This window comes from Lycium ferocissimum, chromosome 6, assembly GCF_029784015.1.
Source record: "Lycium ferocissimum isolate CSIRO_LF1 chromosome 6, AGI_CSIRO_Lferr_CH_V1, whole genome shotgun sequence".
Lineage (NCBI taxonomy): Eukaryota > Viridiplantae > Streptophyta > Magnoliopsida > Solanales > Solanaceae > Lycium > Lycium ferocissimum.
The window spans coordinates 12,235,707-12,255,422 of NC_081347.1; the positions used below are offsets into that span (position 1 = coordinate 12,235,707).

Consider the following 19,716-nt stretch of genomic DNA (forward strand, 5'->3'; position numbering starts at 1 on the left):
TTGAAGGGAAAAAATTAAAGACCACAAATTTGAGGGACAAAAACTAAAGACCACCCCCAAATAGGGGCATTTGTGCGAAACGCCCCTTATTTTTCAACCCAGTATACATAGATTAAACACTTATTATACACGGTTATATAAATATTATACATAAAGTATACTTCTTCCGTCTCAAATTATCTGTCTTGTTTCTTTTTTACGCGCCCCTTAAGAAAATATTAATTAGGAGGAAGTTTTGACTATTTTACCCTTATTTAAGTCTTAAGATATAAACTCTCTTCATTGCATATTTATGATACATATGTGTCATCTCCCCATAATTAATGTGTTTGTAATTTTCAAGAACAATAACTACTAAAGATAAAATAAGAATAAACAATTAACTTTGTCTTGAATTTCTAAAATGAAACAACTATTTTTTAAAAACACAAATGATAATTTGAGACAGAGGGACTATATATAAATTTACACCGACTATTTAGTTTAAGTGGTCAGCTGATAGGCTATTTAAAATCAAATGAGATAAAAGTAAACAGTTTATAATTCAGAATTCAGGACCTAGAACAGCAGTGCGAACTCCGAAGGTTAAGCCTATTTCCTTACTGTTTTGTGTTTATATTTCAAGTTATATCTAAAGGTGCAGAATTCCTTGTGCACTCTATTCCTAGTTGGTAGTATCATTTACAAATTCATCGACTGTCTCTCTCTACATGAGATTAATTTCTCATTCAATGTTCACTTTATTAGAATCCCATTATATTGTCTTAATTATCCATGGCTTTTGGATGCCATGCAATAACACCATAGACATAAGTTTCAAAAACGTCATTTGCTGAAAAAGTCCCCTCCTCTCCCCCCTAAACCCCTATAAAATCCCAAGTTCACTTCCAACATTTCTCATCTTTTCCTTCTCAACAAAATACACACACATATATATCCACCCCCCTTCTTCAACCATGGCTTTGAAATGTTGCACTTTCTTCTTAATCATGTTAACTGGTTCAATAACAAATGCTAGAGAAATACCAACAGTGCCAAGACTTGATGAAGCAAATCAAGGAAATATAATGGAGTGTTGGAATGCACTTGCGGAGATAAAATCATGCACAAATGAGATAGTTGCTTACTTCACAATTGGGACAATTGATATTGACTTGCCTTGTTGCCAAGCAATTTCTGTCATCACACATCATTGTTGGCCTAGTATGCTCAGTACACTTGGGTTCACTCCTGAAGAAACTAATATGTTGAGAGGTTTTTGTGATGCTTCTGCTTCTGGAGCTCCTAATAATAATGTTTCATCTAATTCTGGTCCTGCTCCATCTCCATTATTGGCTGGAAATGAGTGATTAATTTATTAGGGAGACGGCCATATTCTTACTACAGTTCGAATGCCACTAAGTTATTTATATTTTAGTTTTTTAATTACTATACTAGTATGATTGGGAGAACCTTGTAATTTTCCCTAGCTCTAATATATGGTTGTTAATTTGTGAAAATATGGTGCTGTCTCGTTTTTCTCTCAATAAATTGAATTTGGTTTATTTATATCTTGCAAGTAAAAAGATAACTCATGTGAATATATTGCTCCTCGTAGTTTTCGTCAAAAAAAAAAAAAAAAAAAAAAAGAATCTAATTACAGGGTACTGAAAATTTTACATTACTAAGTGCGATTTAAGCTAATATAGAAAGTCATCTCTTTTATTTTTCAAGTTATTAATTTTATTTGTTATAAGCATATGTAAAGTTATCTGTAAGAGCTTTTTAAATAATATGATCATTGATAATATAAAGAACTTTTATGCTGCCTAACGTAAAGATTTGAGGTGGTAATTAATATGAAAGTCGGGATTGAAATGAATAAACAAGGAAATACAAAAATTACCAAATCCTAATTTCCAAATATGGTTTTCATTTCCCCCCTTTGTTTCTAAAATTCTCTTTCTCCAGTTTAACCGCCCACAGACAGGGGCATCGCTAATCTTCTCCCTAAAGTTCGGCAAAATGTAGTAGTATTGACGCTAATCTTGTGTTTTTTCCCCAAAAAAATTCACTTAATATGTATAAATATTTATCAAGAATTCAATAATTATTCTTTTTCTAAAATCTAAAACTCATAAACTCAAATTCTAGCTCCTCCTCTACCCACATATCCAAGTAGGCGCATTCTTTTATGACTTATGATTTTCATTTTCCCCTTTGGATTGATTTGAGAAAAAATGCTAGTGCTAAGTGTTAATATGATTATTGGAATTTTACCTTACACATATAGACTTATGATGTGCACCCTCTTCCTCTTTCTAGTATCTTTCAGTTTCAGCTTTCCTTTAAATTTTGTTTTGACGAAGGCTATAATTAACAAATCTTCGATTAATACCTTAATCCGACCGCTGTCTAATTCTTAGAACCCTATTATAAGTCCATGTGTGATCCCAAGTAACAAAATTTAGAAGATAAACAAAGTTGTTATACACTTTTTAAAATATATAATATTCTTAGATAAGAAATTAACTTATTTTATGTTTCCTATAAGATCTAGTTACCCAAGAAGTTAACATATGTGCTAAAAGCTAGTATAATATTTCTTAGTAAAGTAAGTTTTCCACGTAGAAATTAGACGATTTTCACTTTTGAAGACTATAAAAGGTAGAAATTGGTACGTGCTTTTTTAGTGGAAAAAACAAATTGGTAGAATGTCTCTAACTCGCTTGTGACTGAGATGTAATTATCACCATAAACAAGATGATAAAATGCCTGAATTGTGTGTCTTGTTTGTTTGTCTTTTTCCTTTTTCTATTTGTCTCAGTGTGATGTTTTATACTATATTGTGATAAATTGTTAAAAGTTAAATAGGGTAAATGTCTTTACGTCAAAGAAACTTGAATTGGAGTTATGAATCAAACAAAGATTCTCCATTTTTTTTTCCAGTTCCAAGTCGTGATCTTATTGCCATTTGAGTTTGCAAGGTACATTGAAGAAGGAGGGTATATCCTATCCTTCTTATGTAGATGAACTAACAGAGAGCCGGCACATACAACAACTAGCTACTGTATGTGCCCTACCAAAAAAGTAAGCATCTGAGGAATAGTAATAAGGTTGAACAGTCATGGAGGGTTATACACCATGTTACTTGGACTTCTCTTCTTGACTCGGAATGTTGGTAATTGCCATCGATCAAAATTTAGTAAACCTTTGGCTTTTTTAGGAAATATGTCAAAGTTAGTGATAGCATATACATCTTCCAGTTGGTGGCTGATGGATGCTATAAAATCTGCAACTTGATTTGCTTCTCTGAAGCAGTGTCTAATGATATATGATTCCCTTAGCTTTCACTAGAGATTTGATTTCTAGTATGGTACAACAACATATATGATATATTGGTGGATCAAACTAGATAAGTATTTAGTGTTTGGGATGAATCGCCAAGTGCTAGGAGTAAGTTCGAAAATTTATTACTATCCAGTTCACTCAATCTGTATGGTCTAAAGTTGAGAAGACAAAACAAAAAGGAAATATATAGAAAACCTATATCATGATGTTGATCCAAATAGGACCTCCCAACATAGCTAATAGCTTAACAAAATTTACCAAAGAAATGAGGGTGTCTTTTAATTACTTCATTTCAAGTATCCGTCTTTTTTCAATTATTCACAAAAAAAAAGAAAAAGAAAAAAGAGTTTCACCTTCAATTATGTGTGTGTGTTTAGTTTCCAAGTAATTAAGCTCATACATTGTACTGGGTGTCCGTCTTAAACATTTGATATACTGATAAGTCTAACTTGATTATACGCCATAAAGGATGAACCACGACATTACATGTTATTATTTGATCAAATAGCACTAATAATCCTAATTAAATCAACCATACCATCCTAATGCCATAATTAATCAGTTAACCGAGAACTACATCTGTCAATAGTAGTGGAGTAGTTATTAATCAAAATTAGTAAAACCCTTCAGATGCCAACGTTAATATTTGGACTAGTCATCCTCCTATATTTTTTATGTCCTTCCTATACGTTATAATGCACGAACCACGATATAATATTATTTGATCAAATAGCCGTTACTACTACTTGTAATCAAATCAAGCCCGTAGACCATCCTAATGCCATATAGAGTTTACTGAGAAGTACATCTTCAATAGTAGTAGTGGAGTAGTTATTTAATCAAGATTCATAAACCCCTTCAGACGCCAACGTTTAATAATTGGACCAGTATATATTCATCCTTTCCTTTCATTTCATTAAACATTAACCAATAATTACTCCACATCGGTTATAAAAAAAACTCTGTATTTATTTTCCCACTATTTTATAACTCTTCACCTTACTGTCATAATTAAATCCGTATATAGCTTCGTTCATATATATAATCGCACACGTCCTCAATAGTTTCTCCTACACTCATCACACGAATTCCACTACTCCATTGTATTGTTATTACATAGTTAATTGACAACATGAAGAATAATCTCATGATCCTCAAAGTTGTGCTACTACTTACCCTAGTTTCATGGATTAATATTCTCCATGCTCGACCTTTAACCACACATAAATTTAGTACTACACTTTTGACACGTTTAAAATTACAAGATGAAGAAGGGTCAACGCCGTGTTGGGAATCATTGTTCGAGCTCCAAGCGTGCACGGGAGAAATCATGCTCTTCTTCATTAATGGTGAAACCTACCTAGGTCAAGATTGTTGTGGTGCCATAAGAACTATCGAACGCCAATGTTGGCCATCTATGCTTGGTTCTCTTGGATTCACATCTGAAGAAGGTGATATTCTACATGGATATTGTGATGCTAGTGACTCTAGGTCAACCCCAGAGATACCATCATCTCCTAATTTGGCTCCATAATTAAGTAGATTAATTTTAGTGTTGCAAAAAAACAAAAAAGGGTTTCTTATGTATCACGAGTATTATGGAAGAATATATAAAGCCTTGACATGCTTGATGCTTTGAGATAGTTATTCCACAACTTCTTTTTGATGCTGTCATGTTTTATAGTATATAACTTCTTTTTGGCCATGTTAATTATATAGTAGTAACTTTGTTTTACCAAAGCGCTAAAAACAAGATTTTCATGGCTCCCGTCACTTGTCTGATAGCATCAATAAGCAAGCCAACAGCGTTGCTTCATTGCAATTTTGGAGCCAAAAATTCTCAAAAAAGAGATAAATATAAATTTATGTAAGAATAACATGTTTGAAAAAGGTTCCTCGATCTTACCTAAGCAAGCAAATAGTAATACTATAGTAATGAGAGAGCCATACTTATATTACTTAGATGGTCAGCACACAACTTAGTGACCCAATTTTGGTTTAATCAAACTTTCTGTATAAACAAAACCAATATTAGTCATAACTCCATCAAAATCATCATCAGAATTCGAAGGCCATATTTGATTGCTTAATCCAAATGATCCATCAGATGTCCTATATACATCTCTTCCCGAATATTTCATGTCGCTAAGTAACACTTCACCATTTGAAAACCTATACAACAGTATAGGATTTTCCCCCATTAATTGGTATACTAAACAATTTCGTCCACGACTCTTTGACGCCATAGTCTTTCATTAACCATAAATTAAAAGTTATACGGTCGTTAAGATAAACACAAAGCATTCCTCCCAACACTGATACAACCAGCTCACTCTTACTTAAAGGAGGCCACACTATTTCTGGCAACTGTATTTCTCCGTATTTCTCATTCGAAATATTCAATGAAACCACAACTCTCCTTCCGGACCACCCGTACCAATGAAATGCTCCATGTACAAATGCCAAACATTCCCTTTCAAATATCATATTATCATGCATCCTATCTGAGGTTTCATGAATTTTTTTCCAGGAACCACTTTTCAGAGCAAGAATTTCATCAACTTGTTCATCGATGTCAATCTTAACGAGTTTATAGTCATCACTAATAGAGTCATATCCCAATCCGTAAGCACATCCCTCTTTTGGACATTCTAAATGGGGAAGTATTATTGATTCTCTTGTGGAAGGGTTCCATAGCAAAAATATGATAGCTTCCATAGGTTTACTCGGCCAAATCCCGATGAAAAACAAGCCATCGCAAGAACAGTAGGCTTTACAAAGCAATTGTTTAGGGCTTAAGGGCCATTCAAGTCTCTGTATATCCTTAACAATTTGAACCGAGGATAAAAAAGAACAATGGAAGTAAAAACTACTATTATTGATTGATTGTCCAATAAGCAGTTTTTGGGAATTCTCGTTCTTGGCATGAAAATTGAGATGCTTTTTCTTAAAGTAAGGTTCAGATATTAATGTATTCCAAAATTCAGAAACACACTTGAAACGAAGAAGAGACTTCACGGGTAGCCTAATGAGGATGTCCATAATTATTCCCTCTCCGATATTGTGAGTTCCCATTCTCATATAGCCTGCTAGTAGTAGTTTCACACGTTGAATAAGACGTTAATTTCTTTTTAAGAAGAAAGCTACGACAATTAGAGAACAAAAGAGGTTGTCAAATACACTCTCTCACTTTATTAGATGAAGGCCAACGAACTGACTGCTGTTCCAGAGGAAAAATTATAGGGTTAATAATGCATTGAAGTGATTCTATTTATATGAGTATAACTTTGTCAAAGAAGAATCTAAATTCCTTGTAGAAATAAAGTTTGATTCCTCAGAGGATTCGGATTACTATTTACTTATTTGTTTTGTCACCGTAAAAGGATTCCACGTTATAGTTTATCTATTTGTCAATGACAATTAAGTCCTAAATTAAGGACCCGTTTGGCCATGAAAATTATTCACTTTTTCTCTAATTTTTTTCATTTTATTTGAAAATCAGTATTTGCCATAAAAATTTCAATACAACTTAAAGTTGTATTTGGAATTTGGAAAACACATAAAACCCAATAATTTAAGGGGGTTAATTAATGGAATTTACACTTTAGAATCAATTGCACGAAGAGCTAACGTATTCCCCGCAATAACATCAAAGGGCAAAGATAAAAGTTTCAAAAATGTCATTTACTCAATGAGTCCCTTCCTCTTCCCTTAATTAAACCCCTATAAAATCCCAAGTTCACTACCAAGTTTTCTCATCCTTTCCTTCTCACGAAAATAGACACATATATAGATCCATCCCCCCTTTCAACCATGGCTTTGAAATGTTCCATCCCCCCTTTCAACCATGGCTTTGAAACGTTGCACTTTCTTCTTAATCATGTTAACTTGCTCAATAATCACAAATTTGATCAATGTTCATTCATCAAGAGAAATACCTATACTGCCAAGACTTGATGAAGCAAATCAAGGAAGTATATTAGAGTAAGCCTATCAAGTGGCTGGGCTGGGCCTGGCCGGTCCATTTAAACATGGGCCGACGGGGGCCGGGCCGGGCTTGGGGAGGGAAAAGGGTGTCCGGCCTAGCCCCTACCCGGATAGGGGCTACACCTCGGGCTAACCAGGCCGGGCCGGGTTTTAGTTAGTGGGCCGGGTTTTTTTTTTTTTTTTTTTTTTTTAAGTTCTAATATAAAATAGACATTTACATTTACTAATAATAATAAAATTAACATTTACATCTAATGATAAAATTGCTAAACTGAAAAAAAAAGTTTAGTCGTTGTCAAATTCAAAAAGCTAGCCATTGTAAATTTTAAAAACTAGTCGTTACCAATTTTATTTGAACCCCTAAATTTATGAATAACTACACTTTGGTCATATTTTCAAACTATAAATACCCCTCCATTCTTCTTCATTTTCACACAATTCTTCCACAATTCTCTCTTTATCTAAATTTGCTATTCAACTAGTGTATATTACTACTTTCAACTTCCATGTATAATCCTCCACCTCCACGTTCTCCTCGAGTTCGAAGATCAACTTCAAGTGCAGTGTGGATGCATTTTGAGCGAATAAACGACGAACGTGTTAAATGTCAAAATTGTGGTGACATATATCTCCACAAGTCCGGAGCGCCGCGTATTAGCCTATTAGGGGTGGGGGGCACCGGTGTGTTGCGTAGGCACTTGTGAAAAGACACGAAATTAAACTTTGAAGTTTATCTCTTCTTTAAATATGTCCATCGATATTAGCCGTTTAATTTGCATATTTTGAACTTTTGATTTGCAATATTTTGCTGTTCAAGTTTGTATGTTTTTAATTTGCAATGTTGTCAATTTAACTTTTACTTGGAACCCTATAATCCATTTTTAGGATATTAGATAAATAAAGTAAATGTAGGCAGGGGCGGCTGGATGGTAAGGCAGGTGGGGCCATTGCCTTAAGCCCCACAAATATGGGGCCCCACTTTTTGATTAATATATATGAGTGTGTTAACATTTTTTTTTGTTTTTTTTGTGAACTTCTACAGAAAATAACAAGATTTTAGCCATACAAAAAGGAGACATGCGTGGCTTACTAACCAGGAATCTTACACTCTAAAAAATCACATCAACCTTATTTCTTACCATTCATTCAATTTTATTTAGTTTCACTAAAGTTCAGGTGGCAAAATGGGTAAAAAAATATGATTATTCGCCTGCCTCAACTCATTTAAAATGCTTTTAGATGGTATAAAATAATCCCACCGTATGGGATAAATTAGCCCATTATAATCCGGGACTATTTCGACCGGAACCAAACGACCACTAAAAAATCACATCAACCTTATTTCTTACCAACATCATATTATTCACTTAAAATAAAAATGATTATCCGCCCTTATAACTTTAAAATGGGTTGGATGCCCAAAAAATGGATAAAATTATTCCTACAACATACAATGGGTAAAATGGATAAAAGCACCTGAACATGTGCTCAACATGCCAATTTTTTTTATGTTCGTTTGTTTAAAAATTTTGAAAAATATTTTATTTAGAAAAACAAGTTCCTTAAGAATAAGGAAAATGACTTCCCTAATGAAATTAGGGAAAACTAGTCCCACATTTGACATTTCACCAACCACCCCACTTAACCCCCAACCCCCTCCATTTTTTTTTTTTTTTTTTTTTTTTTTTTTTTTTTTTTTTTGTTTTCTACACTACCCACCCCCGGGACCCCATGCCCGACCCCTTTGAAGTTTTTTTTGTTTTTTGTTTTTTACACCTCTCACCACCCCTCCAATTTTTTTTTTTCTTTTTAAGTTTTATTTTGATTTTCTACACCCCTTCCCCCAACCACACCACCCCACACCCCCACCACCACCCAACTCACCCGCCCCACCTTAACCCCTCCAATTGTTTTTAAAGTTTCTAATATATATTTTTTTTGATTTTCTACACTGTCCGACACCCCCCCCCGACCCACACCCCTTCACCCTTAAAAAACAAATTTTTTTAACAAAGTTTTTTGATTTTTTAGGAAGTTTGTAGTGTGGGGTTGGGGGGGGGGGGATGGTGGGGCTTGGGTGAGTATTTTTCAAAAAGTGTTTTCTTGAAGGCCATGTCATTGGAAAGTCCCTAAGTTCTATTCTTCCCGCAAATGCTGAGGCACAACTATGTGCTAGGGATTGGATTTGTGGACAAGAAGGTAATTTAATCTTCTTCCTATAGCCAGCATCTTTGAAGTAACTTTGGATAATATGGATATCCCCATTATCCGTCGGGTAACCCGTTTTTTATCGGTATTAAATATGGGCACGGATCTGATAACTGATCCATTTTTTGTTAATCCATTTTGACTCGGCCCATATCCGACTCGACCTGCCCGTTTGCCACCCCTAGTCCAAACCATAAGCAGATAGAGAAATAGCATAATCTACCGAAACAACTATAGAAAAGGTTTCCTCGAAGCTTAATATATACCATGAGAAACTGATGAGAATCACTGTGCATATTTTGAAAGTCAGACAAAAAAGCAGAGAACATGTCAAAGATTGCATGAGGACGAACATATATAGAACTATCTTCTCGATATTTGTCTTAAAAAACTAAAAAATCACAAGAGAAACACAAAAGAAAAACCAAAAACAGATGACACAAAAAATAAAAGCTAAAATAAAAGGAACCCAAAGATTGAAAAGAACAAGCTGAACAAAAATGGAAGAGGAAGAAAAACCCACCGAAAGAGAGAGAGTCGCAGAGATGAGCGAAAAGAAACATTGTAGAAAGAGAGAAAGAGAGTGTGAGAAAAATGAGATAAATTTACAAAGATGCCACTTTTCAGGTGGGTTTGCCTATCATCACTCGCGGAAGAGGGTGAGATACAGTAATTGATATGGGTTAGATCTGACGTCACTTTTGATTTTATTTACGCAAATACCCTTTGTCGCATCAGGCAACCTTCGCTTATTAATAGTTTAAATTAAATGAAACTAGTTAAAATTAAATGAAACTAGTTAAGTTGTCCGCGTCTCGCGCTGTTAGACATATCTCTTCAAAGATTTAGTCATAAAAACATATATGTAATATAAGACATACATATGCAACATTTAAAAATCAAATGAATAAGAAAAATTTCATATGGAAGAATAAAACAGAAAAATCCAAGTCAAAGTATTACATTGCTCTCCGGGAAGAGTCCTTTAATGGAAAGAGAAGTTAACATTCATCTTACCGAAGAAAAAAGATATGTAACATAAGTCTTCTAGCCTGCTCTTACTATTTGTACTTTTGTTCATACAAATAATTGCCCTGATAGGATACAACAACAACAACATCAAATTCATCCGTATGCTTTAAATGGGAATTATGGGCGAGCCTAGTTTTCTTTATCTCCAGCTCTAACACCATCAGTGGGCTAAAAGATGAGTAGTTGACAAGAGAACGGAAGGAAAATGGACAATATAACTAAGACAAAGGAGGAGAGACGATCATATAATTATCCGTTGTCGGTGAAATGTTAAAACCGTTCATAATTACTGAAGATAAAAGGTTGTTAATGTGTGTAACAACCATTCTTGGGACTGTTTAATTTCTTTCATGAATGTGCGTATTATATTAAATAACTGACCAGAAAAATGAGTAAGAATTCCAAAACTTTGACAAAAAAGATAAATACTAATGGAGGCCATATATAGATATAGATAGCCATGTGATCAACAAGCCATTTCGACTAATGCCATTGGTTAACTGGGAATATATTTCAATATGAATATAGTTATTACCCGAACTAATGAAAAAACCTTATGTGATCGAACAAGCCATTTCGAGTAATGCCATTGGTTAACTGGGAATAAGTACATCTTCAATAGCTGAATAGAGTAGTTATTACCAGAACTAATGAAAAACTTTTCGGATGCCATGACTTAAACAATCGGACCAGTGATCATATCCTATTTCTTTCATTTTCATTAAACATTCATCAATAATTTCCCCCTATCGGTTATACAAAACCCTGCATGTATTTGTTTAATTTCCCACATGAATTTCATAACTCTTCGCCTTCCTATCATAAATCACGTATAGCTTCTCCTTTAATTTGTTCATATATTTAATCCCATGCGTCCTCAATATTTTCTCGTACACTCACCATACGAATCCCACTACTTCCATAGTTCCCCCATAGCTAATTAACAACATGAAAAAAGTTTTACTACTACTTATCCTAGTTTCATGGATTAATATTATTCATGCTCGACCTTTAACCACACAAAAATATATCTAGTACTACACTTTTGACACGTTTAAAATTACGAGATGAAGAAGGGTCAGGGAATCATCGTTCGAGCTCGAAGCATGCACGGGAGAGATCATGCTTTTCTTCATTAATGGTGAAACCTATCTCGGTCAAGATTGTTGTGGTGCCATAAGAACTATTGAACGCCAATGTTGGCCATATATGCTTGGTTCCCTTGGTTTCACGTCTGAAGAAGGTGATATTCTACATGGATATTGTGAAGCTAGTGAGTCTAGTTCAACCCCAGAGATACCATCATCTCCTAATCTGGCTCCATAAGTAGATTAATTTTGGCGTTGCAAAAAAAAAAAACAATGTTTTTATGTATCACGACTATTACGGAGGAATATATAAAGCTATGACACGTTTGATGCTTGAGTTTATTCTACAATCTATTTGATCTTGTCATCTTATATAACTTTGTTTACCAAAGCACGCTAATGGTAGTGTATGACCATTTGTCCAATTTCCAAACTCTTATAGTTGTGTCTGATTTAATTTTCCAACTCGTAAAAAAGTTTGGTGGAAAACTAAATTAAGTTTCAATATATATTCTTTTAAAATAAGACCTCACATTAACAAGTTTTTAGTTTAGTAACGAAATGAACAAAATAGAATGAGATTAACCACGAAAGAAGTCATTTGACATATATCAAAAGTTTTACTTTCTTCATTATTTTTGACGTTAATGAGAAGAAAAAGGATGTAGTAAAAATTAATTTGAAGGAGAACTAAAAATTATTGTTTCTTCAGAAAAATGACATTAGTGGAGCATTATTTTTCAGAATAGGATTTTTCATTTTGTACAGAATATGACCAAAAAAAGTGAAAGAGTAGTCTCTGATCTCCAACACGGGAATATACACAACAATTCCTTTTATTTTTATTTGCTTTGATACTTACAATCAGAAATTCACGTTAATTCGAGAAATACAATTTTCACTATTTTCGATTCTGTACAACATTTTCCAAAAAGACACTTTAGCCCCCAGAAGAAATCCGAGATTTACAGTAACGCCCCTAGAAATCATCTTCATTATTTTTGACGTTAATGGGAAGAAAAAGAATGTAGTAGTGAAAATTAATTTGAAGGAGATAAAAACAATAACTTGTACTTACTAGTTTTTTTTAAAGTAAAACGACATTATTGCTACTGCAAAAACGGATCTTTCTCCATTTTCATTTTATAAAGAATATGACCCCAAAAAAATTTAATAAAGTGTACTAAAAGAACCAGATAATTTCTAATCTCCAAAATGGGAATTTAACAATTCCTTTCATTTTCATTTTTATTGATATTCACAATCAGAAATTCACGTTCGAGAAATACAATTTCACTATTTTCGACTTCTACACAACATCCTCACAAAAAGACACTTTTGCCCCAGAAGAAAGCCTAGATTTACAGTAATGACCCTAGAAATCAGACACTTTAGCCCCAGAAAAAAGCCAAGATTTACAGTAATGACCCTAAAATCAGCCACTTTTGCCCGAGAAAAAAGCCAAGATTTACAGTAATGACCCTCAAAAGTCAGACACTTTTACCCCAGAAAAAAAACTCAAGATTTACAGTAATACCCCTAGAAATCATCTTCACCACTAACACCACCGTAATTACTGCGCTTAACACTGTAATTACTCTTCCAAACCCTTCGATACTGCAATTTCCTTTGTTTCCTGACAACTCTTGCAAACCCACCATTCTTCACTTTCTCATGAGCAAAAAACCCTTTTCCCATTTCACCAATTGTATCCTCATACATATTAAACCCAGTCAATAGTATCCCATCTAACCCATGCACTACAAATCTTGACCCGACATAAAGATCCGGATCCGAAACCCTAACCCCATCAACACTAACTACAAAACCCTCATCACTTTCACTCTTCCCAATCAAAATACTGTAATGTGGAAGAAGTGTTTCAAGATATGGCGAAGTAACGTTGCTGAGGTCAGCAATGGTGAGGTGGCGTGAAGGTATGACGTGTGATTTTAAAGCTGCCACGTAAGCATCTGCATCTGTAGCCATATCGAGTGTGTAGAGGAAATGATCTCTTGGTGCGAATATAGTGACGTGGCTGGTGAGGATTTGGAACTGGATGTCTGACGTGGCGATTGCGTTGCTAAAGAGTGGGAAACCGTTGTATCTTAATGCTCGAAGGAGAGTGTCAAGTTCATGTGGGGTAGTGGAGGGTATTTTGGGTATTATTGTGGAATTGATGGTGGTGTTAGTGGAGGGTATTTTGGAATTGACGGCGGAGATGACGGAGAAGATGAGGAAGAGAGTAAGGAGTAGTGAGTTAGCCATGAGAGAACGGTTTTGGCGGTTAGTTTGTTTATTTGTGAAGGTGTGTTGAAATTTTGGAATGATGAGGATTGTGAGGTGTGGGAGTGTGTATTTGTAGACAATTTCTTGGGTGGATTGTGGGCCGTCAGATTAGTTTAATAGAGTGGGCTTCGTTTTTCACAAGGTGCTACTCTTTAGATGCTGATTTTATTTCACTCTTTTTTTTTTTTTTTTTTTTTAATAATAATTTCTTCTTTTTAAATTCGAATTGATGTAGTATTATGATTACCAAAAAAAAAAAAAAAAAAAAAAAAAAGATTAAAACAACAACAACAACATACCCGGTATGATATCACATGGTGGGATCTGGGGAGGGTTGGTGCATGACCTCACCCTTATCTCTTTCTAAGGTTGTTTCCGATAGATCATCGGTTAAAAAAAAAAATCGATTTGATAGACACAAAAGTAAAAACTATTGTGAAAATATTGTAAAAGAGAAAAGTTTTGATCAAAAAAATTAAAAAATAACCCCCAAAGAAAAAAAGAAACAAAGTAATACAATTTCTTGAGTGGATTGTGCCCGTGCGATTAGTTTAACAGTGTGGATTTTTTTTCCTCCAAAGGTGTCCCTCTTCAGATGCTGATTTCATTTTACTCTTTTGCTAGTTTTTCTTTTATTTTCCTTCCATGTTAATTCGAATTGATGTAGTACTTTGCTTACTGAAATAAGTTATTTCCGTGAATTAATAAGAAATGACTATAAAATGGTGGTTTTGCTAAAAATAAGAGATTTTTTATGAACAAAATAGATAAATACATATTGTTTCTACTCAAATGTATGAATTTCTTAAGAAACCCAAAAATAGGCAGCGAAGACAAAAATTGCCAGATTTGAATACAAATTTAGCTCTAATTGACTCTGTAAACCGTTAAAATTCATATTGCTTTATTTAAATTCGGATCTAATATTGTTTAACAAAAAAATTTATATGAAAAATTCTGTTGTTCGTACACTTCCAAACCCTAACACAACGTCTAATATTAAAGATCTACCATTCATGTAGGCAAGAGTTTGATTTATCCTTCTTTGGTCGATTATAAATCTATTGTCTATAATCAATCATCTTTATTGGTCGTTTATCAACCTCCTTCATAGTTGGTTATCGACATATCAATTGCGATCGATTCTCGACCTATGATCAATAAAAATGGGTTGGGTCATGACCACCTTCTTTTTTGAAGGGTCTCGATTATGAATCCATTTTTCTAGATATATTTTTCGATATTTTGTGATTTTTCATTTTTTGAGGAAAACATTTATCGGATATATTTTTTGTGAAAAATATTTCCTTCATATCAAACACACATGCAACATGATACGAGAAAAATGTATACATAAAAAAATAGTAAATCAAATTTAAATAAATCTTAAAACGGGCTAGAATTATATTAAGTATTGAGGATCCTTAGTTAAAATGAGTACATGTTGTTGATCATCAATTATCCTATATTTTGATAATTAAATCTCCTTTGACACCCCTATTCTTCATAGTTGGTTATCGACATATCAATTGCGATCGATTCTCGATCTATGATCAATAAACAACCACCTTCTTGTTCGATTATGAATCCATTGTCGATAATCGATCCTCCATTTTTTTGGATTATAAACCACCTTCATGCAAGGTCGATTATTAAACTATAGTCAATAAATCGACCTCCTTAGTGGTTGATCATCAACCTATATTGTTGATAATTAATCTCCTTCTTGGTCGTTTATGAACCCATGGTCTCTAATCAACCTTCTTCTTGATCGATTATCAACCTCATTTTGGTAAAAAATATCATTGGTTTAACAAAATCAACTTGGTCGATAATCGGAAGAAAATTAAGCTCATTTTCTTAATGAAAAAAAAAAAAAGGTCCTTAAATTAATTGAAAACTTATTGAGGGTGCATACACCAAATCTTCTCCAATATTAATGGTATGAAAACTAAGTCTATCTAGTGGGCCAGGCCGGCCCAGAACGGGCCCGACTAAGAGGGGTAGGGGGCTGGGTTAGGTGGGATTTATTAGGGGGCTAGGCCGGACAAGGTGGACAACCCGATAGCCCGGCCCATCAGTGAGCTTGGGTGATGACCAACCGGGGCACCGGCCGGTTCAATTCCTTTTTTTTTTTTTTAAAAAAAAGGAAAAGCTAAATAATTTAAAATAATGTTAGGAAATATTACTTAAACATATATAGACATCAAAATAAATATATCTTGTATATTTTGTTAGTGTATTTGTGTTTATCTTGTATATGTTGATTGTATCTTTGTGTATATCTTGTAGGGCTAAAATAATTTGAAAAAGTCAAAAACATCTCAATAATTTGAAAAAGTGGGTCAACAATAATTTGAATGTCATACAAAGTTTAGTTTTTTTTCCAAAAATTCAAACACTACAATAATTTAACAATAATGATAGGAAATATTACTTAAACATATATAGACATTTTTTTTTTGGCAATTAAACATATATAGACATATCAAAATAACTTGTATATTTTGTTTATATTTGTGTTTATCTTGTATATGTTGATTGTATCTTTGTGGTATATGTTGATTATAGCTGTGTATATCTTACATATGTTGTTGGAATGAAAAGTCCCAACGGCTATTCTGTTAATTAAGCAAGAATAGCCGTTGGGCAAACAGCCAAACCCCCAAATCGACTTCTCTTTTCAAATTTTTAATTCATTTAAATGTTTAAGTGCTAAAAATTATAAAAAGTTGAGAGTGTGATATTAGACTACATAAATAATTTAGAGCCTTAAATATAGTCAACTTCTTAAAAAAAATTTTTAATTCATTTTTTTGCCTAATGTTTAAGTTTGCTTTAGATAAGCCAAAAATTATATTTTTTTGAGCTTATTTTAAGCACAAAATGACTTTAAGTTGACCATGAAATACTCAAAAAAGTGAAAATAGCTTATAAGCAACTTATAAATACATCCAAATAATTTAAAATAAAACTTCAAACATAAATTCATAACGTTGCAAATTCAAAACATACAAACTTGAGCGGCTAATATATTGCAAATCAAAAGTTCAAAACATACAAATTAAACGGCTAACATCGATCGATAAATTTAAAGAAGAGATAAACTTCAAAGTTCAACTTGGTGCCTTTTCACCAAGTGCCTACGTAACACATCAAAATACCCAAATACTCGGACTTATGGAGATATATGTTACCACAATATTGACATCTAACATGTTACTTGTCTACTCGCTCAAAATGCATTCACACGGCACTTGAAGATGATCTTTGAACTCGAGGAGAAGGTGGAGGTGGAGAATTATCCATGGACATTGAAAGTAGAAATGTACACTATTTGAATAGCAAATTTAGATAAAGAGAGAATTGTGGAAGAATTGTGTGAAAATGAAGAAGAATGAAGAGGTATTTATAGTTTGGAAATAGGGGCAAAGTGTAGTTTATTAATAAACTTAGGGGTTCAAATAAAATTGGCAACGTGAAGTTTTTTAAATTCACAACAGCTAGCTTTTTAAATTAGACAATGATTAATTTTTTTTTAGTTTAGCAATTTTATCATTAGATGTAAATTAATTTTATTATTATTAATGTAAATGTCTATTTTAGTATTAGAATTTTTTGTTAGAAAAAAATAAAACCCGGCCAGACCCACTAACTAAAACTTGGCCCGGCCTGGTTAGCCCGCGGTGTACCCCTATCCGGGTAGGGGGTGAGCCGGGCACCCTTTTCCCTCCTCAAGCCCGGCCTCCAGCCCGAACCTTTAACTATGGCCCGGCCCAACCCGGAACTGGCACCGGTGTGGCCCCTGTTTAAATGGCCCATCCCGTCCCGGCCCATTTGACAGGTTTAATGAAAACTCAAACTAGTTATTTCAACTGTAGTACCCAAATTATTTAAAAATATTATTACTCCAATATTACAAACTATATAACATTAGGATCATGTAAAGTAAAAACATTAATAAATAGAAGCATTCACTTTGATGATTACAAAAAGAAGGAAAGAAATACACTTTGTTAGATGTCGAAAAGAAGTTAGCTGAAGAAGGAAAGAAAATTTTCTCATAAAGCTAATCAAAATCGAGCTCATTTATGAATGAAATTTTTGCGATTTTCAAAAAAGCTTGACTGTACTTTGTAGTACTCACTAATTTACAAACAAATGACGCTACCTGTATACTTTACGTTGATATACTATTGCTGTGGAAGCAGCAGAGCTACTTTACGCAGCAGAGGCATCAGGCATACATGAAAATAGCCCCTTGATGCTCCCCCTACTTCCCCACAAATACATACACCAGAATCTTTACATATCTTTTGTTGCAAGTCAAAAATTTCTTTCTCAGAATATCATAGAGTTAATATTTTTGTAAGGTTTTTCCTCTACTCCTCTCTCTATCTCTCTCTGTGTTTATGTGCTCTTGATGCATTTTCTTGTATTAGAGGCATATCCAGTGTATAAGGGGTTGATTTATAAACTTTGATGTGTGTATTCTATCCACCCTCTTCCTTTTTTTTTTTTTCCTTGGAGTGATATGTTGTGATATATTACCAAATATACAAAGGCATGATATACAAATACGCTTTTGTTTTAACTTCAAGAGATGCCTAAATTTTTATTTGTATTGATAATAGATTATTATTTTTATTTGTTAATCTATGTTTTATGAAGTGTAATAAAAAATGATGACAAATACAAGTGGAAGTGGAAGTGGAAGTAGAAGTACAAAATTTCAAATTGTATCATGGAATATCAACAAGAGAAATATTGATCTAGACTTTACGTTGGCGATGCAAGGAGCTCACATTATTATATTGCAAGAGGCTACTACAAATTCCGTAGATAGGAAGTGAGTATCATTTCTTGGCAAACGGGTTGAGCGAACTATAAGTGTTACACCCGCACTTTCGGTGCATGAGCATGCCACGTACACACCGTAGTAATGGAGTATCTGAGACGTCCCATGATGTTTTGGAAGGTACAAGCCATGGGAAGTATGTAACAATGAAGTAAAAGGATGAATTACGATCTCGTAAGTCGTAATTGGGAAAGACTATTTTGAAACACAAGAACATGGCCATTATCAAGTATAATAAATGATAGATATCATGAAGGGGGAGTTGTGGAAGATTCCAGGACCAAGCAAATCAACGAAAATTAAGGATGAAATTTTGGGTCAAATTTGGAGGGGTATATCTCCAGGTATATGAGGAGTTTTAAGGTGTTTTAAAAGCCTAAAATGAAGTTTGTCGAGTCTAGTTTCCAACGCAACAAACCGCTCGTCGATAGAACATCGGAGTAGAGATTTATGGAGGGTACAAGTTCGGCTGACAAAGCAGAAATGCGTGCTACAGTACTGCTACAGTGCCACCGACGTTACCTAGTTATAAAAGGGTTAAAACCCCTATTTTTGGTCATAAAAATATCTCAAATATTCCATAAAAATCAGCAAGCATAAGAGAGCAAATATACATCACAAAAGTGAGGATTTTGAGTAATTTCAAGTGACGGAGTATTAATCGAGGTCCGAGCATCGTGCGGTTGTGATTATAGTATTGTCTTGCGGCGGAATTGGCTTGGATTCAAAGCAAATATTGAACATATTGCTGCTCTAGAAAGAATAAGGTATGAATCTCTCCTTATTAATATTAATTTCAGTTTATTTACGGAGATAAAGTTATTACATAGTCGTATAATAAGTTGGATAGTTGAGAAACTTGGAAAACATCGTGTGAGATGTTTTATGGAGCCTATTGGTGTTGATAATGTTGTTGTGATGTTG

The 19,716-nt window shown here is 33.9% G+C and overlaps 3 protein-coding genes across 3 annotated transcripts; 2 read left to right on the plus strand and 1 right to left on the minus strand.

Moving 5' to 3' along the window:
• Positions 1-954: 954 nt before the first annotated feature.
• LOC132060663 (egg cell-secreted protein 1.4-like) lies at positions 955-1,356 on the plus strand. Its single transcript, XM_059453639.1, has one exon. It carries the CDS (start codon positions 957-959, stop codon positions 1,347-1,349), a length of 393 nt encoding a protein of 130 aa, XP_059309622.1. The 5' UTR covers positions 955-956; the 3' UTR covers positions 1,350-1,356.
• Positions 1,357-4,462: 3,106 nt separating this feature from the next.
• LOC132060664 (egg cell-secreted protein 1.1-like) lies at positions 4,463-4,890 on the plus strand. Its single transcript, XM_059453640.1, has one exon. The coding sequence runs from the start codon at positions 4,463-4,465 to the stop codon at positions 4,862-4,864; it is 402 nt and encodes a 133-aa protein (XP_059309623.1). The 3' UTR covers positions 4,865-4,890.
• An 8,115-nt stretch (positions 4,891-13,005) lies between these two features.
• On the minus strand, positions 13,006-13,921 carry LOC132060665 (fasciclin-like arabinogalactan protein 19). Its single transcript, XM_059453641.1, has 2 exons — positions 13,142-13,921; positions 13,006-13,087 (listed from the first exon to the last, which is right to left on the minus strand). The coding sequence occupies exon 1, from the start codon at positions 13,911-13,913 to the stop codon at positions 13,185-13,187; it is 729 nt and encodes a 242-aa protein (XP_059309624.1). The 5' UTR covers positions 13,914-13,921; the 3' UTR covers positions 13,006-13,087; positions 13,142-13,184.
• Between the last annotated feature and the right edge of the window lie 5,795 nt (positions 13,922-19,716).

Bases quoted from the DNA above. Each gene is read 5' to 3' on its own strand.
- LOC132060663 (XM_059453639.1), top strand. From the start codon at position 957: ATGGCTTTGAAATGTTGCACTTTCTTCTTAATCATGTTAACTGGTTCA.
- LOC132060665 (XM_059453641.1), bottom strand. From the start codon at position 13,913: ATGGCTAACTCACTACTCCTTACTCTCTTCCTCATCTTCTCCGTCATC.
- LOC132060664 (XM_059453640.1), top strand. From the start codon at position 4,463: ATGAAGAATAATCTCATGATCCTCAAAGTTGTGCTACTACTTACCCTA.